Here is an 8941-nt window from a genome sequence, read left to right as displayed (position 1 = left end):
CTCCGTCTTTCCGTGCAAAATAACTTTGACTACAAATCAAATCTAGTACATTCAAGTTAGTTTATTGATTATTTATCACTAATTAATATCGATAACACCGTAACGTGATATTCAAGCTTCTCATCCAAGTACATAATTCATACTCAGTTATATAACTTGCATTATTTGTCTTCAAAAAATAATTACCGACGCCGTGCATCAATATGACGCGAAAGATCGAAGTGTTGCTTAACTACACTTGCATGGCATGAAGTGAAAGTGTACCTTTTAAACTGTGCGGTAACTTTCTCGGGACAGAATTGCCAAGTTAGATACATTATTTGACAAAATATCTACGTATTTTTATGTATTTATTTCATAACGCCGTTGAAATTAATTTTTCATTTTGGAGTCAATTATCGCATGATTGATTTATCACAATATCAGTTTTTTTTTTGTTTCATTGTGAGATTTTTCGTTTTTGTTTTTTGTTTTTTGTTTTCGCATAAATTTTGAAAAGTTTGGCGATACGATTGTCAATCGGTTAAAAATTTGTACATATTTATTTACGAAAATATAAAAGGTATACAACTCGTGATCGTACAGGGCATGACTTAATGAATAAATACGATAATTGAGTGCAGGTTGATATCAAGTCGACCATCTTATGTAGCTAGTCGAATAGGCTGCGTCTTGAATAATAATCAGTTGCGTCCAACTTGGTCAACTTGCGCTTGAAGATTATTTACGACCTCAGGAGGGAACTGTTCGCCAAGGATTTCGAAAAGGTTGATCTTCTGGTCGCCAGGGATCGATTCGTAAGCTGCCAACTCAATGCCTTCCTGGACCTTCTGGATGGTAGCATCTTTGGGGATTAGGAAAGTGTTTTGGGCCTGCTTTATTGCTTCGTTACTGAAGATTTGCCCCTCCTTCTGCGGAAATGCAGTTGCTATTGATAGAACGCCCAATGCCGCAACCAAAAAGAGCACGTACGTATTCATCTGAAACATAAGTAAAGGTCAATGGTGCAAGCAAAAGAAATAATTATTTCCGTGGCCCGCGAGTTTAAAAATGGGCCGAAAAACTGAAATGTAGAAGGAAAAAAATGTCCTCATTCAACGGTCGTTTTTCCTTCGAATTTTTCCAAAGCCATTTTTCCCCATTGTGCATTAGATGTAAGTTTGAATAGTATATTTAATCGTGAGATAAGTTGCACAGTAAGCAAAGTAGCGAAAGTGCGAACCGCGACAATCTGCATGCTATATAGGATACGTGATTACAGTGAATATCACGAAGTAAACCACAAAAGCTGCTGTTGTTCAAACTATTACCGATAATGTCGTAATGATGGACGTTGGAAAAATGAATGCATGTTCTGATTTAGCAATAACCGAGGTAAGATAATCGTGAGCGAATTGCCCAGTGAAGATACAATACTTTCACCGTGGTGAGACTATCACGTATTCAATATTCAACTTTCTCTATTTTAATGACAAAATATGAATTAGTATAATAGCTGGGATTCGCATGTTAAAAATATCTCGACTTTCGATGTCGACAGTAAAGTATCATATTCATCATCCAGAGCGGGTTTAAATATTCCCTGCACGTAACGGACAACCGTGAAAATATGGAAATAACTCGGGAAATATACAGTTATTGAACCATGGTTATTTTACCCCAAGATTCTAGTATAAATAAGAAGAAATATCTGGATAAAAGTGTATGTCACGTGACCATGTACTGGTCACTTTGTGTTCTGTAGCTACACAAGCACTTCCAAAGAATTGACTATAATTGTGTCAAAGAATTCGATTGACTCGTATTAAATCCGGATGACGTTTCTTTTACTGGTGATGTAATTTATCAAACGGAAACTGTTTTTTCCCTAGATTTGAATAATGAAGAAATGAAATTAACATTCGCCCAATTTCTATGTAATCCTTCACTATAGCGTATTAGCTTGCATATTATAATCACACATAAATTGATACCACTTTTTAACATTGTTAGAAACACGTTCTACGTTGGTAACCGGATGTTGATGCATCAATCAGCATAATATTTGGCTAAGGTACTCACTTTACGTATTCGGACTTATGATCAGATGTACTGGAACGAAACTAAACGGAGCATACCTGGAGGTAGCTTTTATATCCAAGCCGAAACTCGGTTGAAGTCGGCTTAGTGGAGGGTACCGGTTCTCTTCTCCGGCTATCCGAGGTTCTTTGCTTATTGCGTTCACTTCGTCTGCACGTCCAAATGACGTCCTCTTACTTGCCTCAGGAATTTAGATATTGCGAAGACCTACCGTGTAGGTTTCGTGATACAGAGACGTTCAGATTTATTCTGAACTTGCTTCGCGCTTGATTTTAATCCGTCATTATGGCAGTTTAGTCACCAAGGCCTGCGGGATTTCACTCGATGGTAGATCTCTAAAATTCAAATATACGTCTTCGCACAGCAGCCGACTATTTTCGCTACTTTCCAATATCTTTAATGCGTTATGTGTATTACTTTAAATACATTAAAAAAACTATAAATTACAATCCATTGCTAAATCACACCTTTTGTTAAAACGTTACGTTTAATTGAGCTCTAGCCACATGTATGTTTTCAATGTTTCAATTAATATTATCCGTAGCTTTCATGTTCGCATGTTTGAAAAAATTATTTATCTACTTCGGTAATTAAACAATACAATTTTTGAAGTGCTATTGTGATGTTGGCTTCAGGACGAGTGACTTTTGAATACTTTTTTACTAAATTATTACATTATAATTTAATTCTGTCAGTCGTTATGCGTACAGCATATCACGCATGTTCAAGATACCAAAAAAACATCAAGTTGAGTAACATGCGTGGAGTATGGCTTGATACTTTCATGAGCCATTATGCGACTCTCTGTAGAACAACGCAGAATTCCATAAAACTACACAAAAGAACGATCTTATGTCAACATTGTGCCACTTGTACATGCCCGTCCTGTTAAATTATATCAAATTGGAAACCAAAATGACCGACAGCAACAAAATATTGTTAAGTTGTCGAGAACTCAATAAATAATACTTCTTAGAAACGAGCGATACTTCAAAAACCACGTCGAGTTATCCGAAACTGCAGATACTTTCTTTTGACCATCCCATGAAAAATTTCCTACCGACTTGTATTTAACTGTTGTACTACTGGCTGTCATGTATGTTAGTGGTTGTAAATAATCTTATATAGAAAAAAAAGATCACTGTCTGCAGGGATGTGCGGATATTTGGAATTTAATCTATTAGCACTCGTACCGGAAACGTGAAAACTAAAATACGGAATTCCTACACGGACACATAAGACATGAGAATTTGCATACTATCTAGGTCAACTGCCGGTAGGTTCCTATTTTGATTACCGCTTGATTTTTTCAGACGAGATAGTGTATTCATAGATGGCACTCAATTAATTATCGCAACCTTGAAATATGAGCACTTTTTATCATCTGAATTAGGTGATTCAGCAATTGTTCGCCAACAATAAGTTGAAAATAATTCTAGGCGACGTTGATGTGCCACTTGGGGATGCATAAACCTACTTGGTTGATAATTACAGTTAAAACTTTAGTAAAGATATCACGGAACTCGTGTAACCGTGATTTTGACCCAGAATGAACTTGGAGAAAGCTGCGAATTGCGAGTACTTTTGAGTTCCACAGCCTTTGCTGCGTGCCAAGCATCGATAAAAAATAATTTCGAACCAATGTCAAGCTCAGAATTTATAGTCTAAATTCAATCATTTCAATCACACTTTCAGATGCTCATCAATGCACGTGCGTGTAATTCGCTTTTCGCCCAACTTTCACCGTGCTCCGTGCGTATTTATCATTATTAACATCCTCACTCTCATTGCTGTTACGTGAAATTTACACCTGACAAATTTGAAGGACATGACATAATCAGTTACCAAAAAATTTTGAATATATAATATTCAAGATTGAGATGATATATACTTCACGAACCGGAAATTAGTTATAGTAATCGATGCAAGCGATTACACAACTTTCTGGTAAGAAAATACCGAGAAAAATCAACAGCTTTTCGGCACAATAATGATTACACGCTGCGAGAATATAAGAGGTTTGGATCGTTGGATTAACTATAAAGTTATTCGCCACTTCTAGCAATACCACAGTTCATGTAATGATAAACTTTGTCAAATTGTACATTCAACAATTACGATCAATTTTCTTTCTTTGTATGTGCATGTTGTAGATTATGTTACAGGCCAATACTAAGGATACCGGTACGTCAGGATTCTATTGGCTATCAGATGATTTGAAGATCACGTACGGTGAATATAGAATATTTGCAATACGCTGTATTTTATTATTGACGCGGGATTTATTGTACGCGTGTAGTGAATAAAGACGTGCGTGAGAGATACACACGGCGACTCGAAAAAAATTGTGCCACGTATAAATGGGCAAGTGCGAGAGAAGTAAAAAAAGCCGCGACCCCGATCGTCGAAATGAAAGTAGCAAGGTACTTCATGTGGCATGATACGCGAAACACTGCATGAACAGAATCGCATGATTATTTTTATCACTGCAAAACATTTTCAGTAAACTGCGATAAGCTGAAAAAGGAAGAATCTCTATCGGTTAACTTTGCATTATGTTGTGTGGAACTTGCAGTAGCTCTGGACAACTTGGTAGCCAAGTTTACAAAGAAATTATAGTACTATAGATAATTGTAAGATTTACGAAGTTGTATCAAAATATATCTAATATTTTCAGAGTTCATGCAACACTTTTGGATTATTCAGAAACAAAATTTCATATTTACAGAATATATTGAAAATAGGGACATTGGGGAAGGGAGAAATAATAAATGGATATTTGCTTTCGTAAATTTCGAAGATATGTATGAATTGTCATACTTTCAATTAGATTTTAAGACAATATGTCAAACATATCGTTGTAACCGATTTCCGAGAAGACTATATGTTGTGAGGACAAATACCGATCCTTAAAATAAAAGTAAAAGAGATCGTGTCAGTAATAATTTCTTCAAAATAGTATTCTAAGAATCGCGTTATCGATCTCTTTGATACCTAACTTCCGAATTTACGTATGAACTATGGTTTTTCGCAAAAGTAAATTTATCTTTGAATTTTGCTTGAATCATTATTTGCAAACTACAATACCGTGACAATCCCGAGCTTTCTCTCATTTGGTGTGAATAGTTAACTCGAAAAATAATGGTAGCTGAACGAAATATACATATCCTGTTCCTGCCGGAAATCTATAATAGTACATCGTGCAACAAAGGAGGGAAATGGGCCATGTCTAACTTGGGTAAGATTATGCCGGGTGTCCTCGGCAACCGCGACTTCGACTTGAGCATCATCATCTTATACGAGTAGTAAGTAATTGCCTGCTCCTCCTGTTACACACAGTACTGTTTTCAATAAGTGCACGTATAGGCCCTTTTTTGTGCATGTATGATGTAGGGAAAAATAAAATAATTACGTTTCATATTTGATTTTACTTATATAAATCAAATGTAAAAACACTGATTCATAAATAAAATCATTCAGTTTTGTTATATTGCATATTACTTCCCTAGGGAAGTAATGAAGTCTCCACTCGAATTGAGCAACTTTCCATCCACTTTACACACGTTCGAATCGAATAGAAGATGAATAATTAGGTGTATAGTAGTCTGGATCTTTTTTTTTTTTAGAAAATTTCATTATTTATAATATGAAACTAAAAACAGCTTCCCAACTGGGATAGTTTTCGAGTTATGGCGGTTAATGTTTGAAACATTTAAACTGGACGAGTCATCCTTTAGTATTTTGATACAGAATTCCGGTTTTACAAAGCTTCGTTTGAGGCCAACAACTAACTTCAACGGGTACGTAAGAAGAAAAAAATTAAATTAATAAAAATACCACTCTAATGTATATTCTGATAATTTTTTCAATTCTTTTTTATTTCTTTAGAAAGCTCAGAAAAGAGCAGAAGGGATCACCAGCCTATGCTGGGTCTAGGCCTAACAATTTTTATACTTGACACAAGGTTTTTGAATATTTTTTCAAATTTTCAATTTACGGTATAAGACATGTTGTTTTTCGAAAATAATCAGTAATACAAATTTACTCAAAAAAATCTGAAACAATTCTGGGTACTGTTTTGGAGTTGGGACAATCTGGTAAAATTTTTTTGAACAATATCAAAAGTGATGAGGGTTCAACATTGTTTGAGTTGGCATGGAATGCCCTATATAAGTCACATTGTTCGGAAATGATATGATAGTTCATATATCAAATAATTATTTGCATAACATCTGATTTACAATATTTACAGACGTCAATTATATTTAATAACCTTATATTGTGATGATTTGGAGATGTATCAGGGTGAGAACGAAAAAAGTAAACTTAAGAGTTAGAAATGTAATTGACATGGAGTAGTAGGAGTAACAATCAATCCTATCAAATAACTGATAGTCTTTAACGTTTATTCAAAATGTAAAATAAATTTTTCTGTTTCCTTGTGAGTCCAAAGTAAGCTTTAAAGAATTTGACTTCCCTTTTGAACAATATGCTTTACAATGCCAATAAACCTATGAGTTCACCATTTTACAACTGAGACTGCAATGAAAACGGAATATAAATTAATCCACACGTAAAAATTCTACGTATTGTGTTTGTGAACGTATGCATTGTGTTGATTTATTGTATCTAGATCCCTATTGGCAAGCGATGCAAAATGATTAATATTTTGTCTGAATCTATCTCATTATGTAATTTTCTAAACCGAAATTTTTTTGGCTAGATTCTTTCCTTTTTTTTAAATCCTATGCTATCTTGTTAGCACTTCGATAGAAACACTCTGTATAGATCACTATCTAGGTTTAGCTGCTTTAATCTCTGATCCAACTGTGAACCATGTAGTTGCTTTTGTTCTTACTAGCACCAAGTTGCAAACTCATTATGGGAAATCTGGCTATCATTTCCGTGATCTTTAGTAACTTAGTATCTTGTAATTTGATCTCATTATCGTGTTCAGTAGTAAAAAACAATTATCCCACATACCCGTTGTTATCAATGTAATCAAACCAGGGTCTCAGTATGATGTACAGTCATTTCGTTTCATACAGTAAATGATGAATCTTGATTTATAGAACTTTGTTACTTATTACTTTATGATTTTTCCTTTCCATCCATCACGCAGTGACTACTGAATTTCAAGATCTTATTTGTACTTGGATGACAAAAAGTGAAATGTAATTTAATTTGTTGCCTTGCTTTACATTTTATAACAAACAATATGTTGTTTGCAACATGCAACCATGACATAAAAAGTAGTGTTTTATTTCTATTGTGTGAAGTTTTATAGAATAGATTAATTGAGATTCTACTGTATTTTAATTCAGCAGTCAAATTCAACGTGTCGCATGTGGGCTAGTGTTTGCAGTGATGGCAGTGGAATATTTTGTTTTCTTAGTTGAGTGTATCCAGCATTTCCACACGCTAACTTGAGCCACAAAGCTTGTTCTAATGTATCTTTGGACCACTTCTCACACCTCTTATATCTTTTTTCAAGTATTTCTATCTCGGCATCATTCAGGATGCCTTTACATGTATCTCCATCACAAGTCAAGGCTCGCAACCGCTTATTTTCAGCTCGATACGCTTTTAATTTTTTTTTTAAGTACATCAATCTTTGGTAGCATCTGTCATATAATTTATTACAATGTTCGTGATCTGTGTTTGAACTTTGAGGTTTTGGTTCTTCTGTCGACTTGTTCACATCTGCCTTGACGATTAGTTCTGGAACCATCACTTCATATACATAGTTTGAAGATGGAGTAATAACTGCGTGTTGCTGGTTCACCCTGGTCATGTCTGTTTGGATGATTAGGTCGGGAACCATTACTTCGAATACATAATTTGGAGGTGGAGTAACAATTGGCACATCATCACGCTGTTTTCTGCCAACGTAATTCAGGAAGAGGGTTGGCATTGCATCATCTTTCAGCTTCCGTTTCCCACCAACACCCGGCATTTCCCAGCAATCATTGTCAAAATGTACCTGGCATTTGTGGGGCAGAATGCATTAACTTTATTGTAAGCAACTAAATACTTTCAGCTTATACAGTTCTGATCACGGTCTTGTGTACAAGACTATGGTTCTAGTCAGTAACATATTTTTACTGAATGTCGTATGATGGAAAGATATACACATACATACATTCGCATACCTCACATAAAGCAGGTGCTTTACTCTTCATAAGAGCAGGCCGATTGATAGCTGTCAGCCAAAGTCTTCTCCTATCTGGATCGGTTGGTAATGTTTTCATTAGAAAACCTTTTTCTCGGGAATTCGAACATCCTCGAACTGAACACCCGGTCATTACTCTTTCATTACGAACCACACAACAGCAAAATATTTCAGTTAAGTATTTCTGCCTATTTCAAACTAGAGGCTCATTCAACTGAAGATTAGTGCAGTGGGGTGACACTCACTGCTTTAGGACAGTTTAGGACAGGATTCTTGATTCGACACAGATTGTAAGCATTACCACTTGAATCGAGCTGGGTGATGAAATAACCAAAGGATAGTAGAACTTTTGAGTTTTCCTTCACGTTTGTTGGTAACACAATTTTATCGCAGCGCACCACCAGCGCACTCTCGAGATAGAAAGCAAACAAATTTTCAATGTTTCCTATTATTATATCAATACTACCACTCCTACTAGTCAATTGTGTGGCAACATTTATTTTTCTTGCTGTGGTAATGCAATGCTATCAGAGTTCTCAAATAAGTGGAAGGGGACGGTTGTGTTCTCAGCAACGGTTACGTATGTATGTACAGTAATTGATGCATGCACCGTGGCTAACTTTATTTTTTCGACTTTTATCTCCTTTCTTCTCGTGTTTTATGTGTCTATAGCCGGCGAACCAGTTGACC

At 35.5% G+C, this 8941-nt stretch overlaps 2 protein-coding genes across 2 annotated transcripts; both read right to left on the bottom strand.

Annotated features, from left to right (window-relative positions):
• Positions 1 to 523: 523 nt before the first annotated feature.
• On the bottom strand, positions 524 to 2171 carry LOC124178378. The gene is made up of 2 exons (XM_046561660.1): positions 2062 to 2171; positions 524 to 980 (listed from the first exon to the last, which is right to left on the bottom strand). The coding sequence occupies exon 2, from the start codon at positions 978 to 980 to the stop codon at positions 684 to 686; it is 297 nt and encodes a 98-aa protein (XP_046417616.1). The 5' UTR covers positions 2062 to 2171; the 3' UTR covers positions 524 to 683.
• Positions 2172 to 5790: 3619 nt separating this feature from the next.
• On the bottom strand, positions 5791 to 8747 carry LOC124178368. Its single transcript, XM_046561642.1, has 2 exons — positions 8232 to 8747; positions 5791 to 8062 (listed from the first exon to the last, which is right to left on the bottom strand). Exons 1-2 carry the CDS (start codon positions 8382 to 8384, stop codon positions 7400 to 7402), a joined length of 816 nt encoding a protein of 271 aa, XP_046417598.1. The 5' UTR covers positions 8385 to 8747; the 3' UTR covers positions 5791 to 7399.
• Positions 8748 to 8941: the final 194 nt, after the last annotated feature.

Source organism: Neodiprion fabricii, chromosome 3 (assembly GCF_021155785.1).
Source record: "Neodiprion fabricii isolate iyNeoFabr1 chromosome 3, iyNeoFabr1.1, whole genome shotgun sequence".
Taxonomy (NCBI): Eukaryota; Metazoa; Arthropoda; class Insecta; order Hymenoptera; family Diprionidae; genus Neodiprion; species Neodiprion fabricii.
This window is presented reverse-complemented; position numbering and strand designations above follow the sequence as displayed.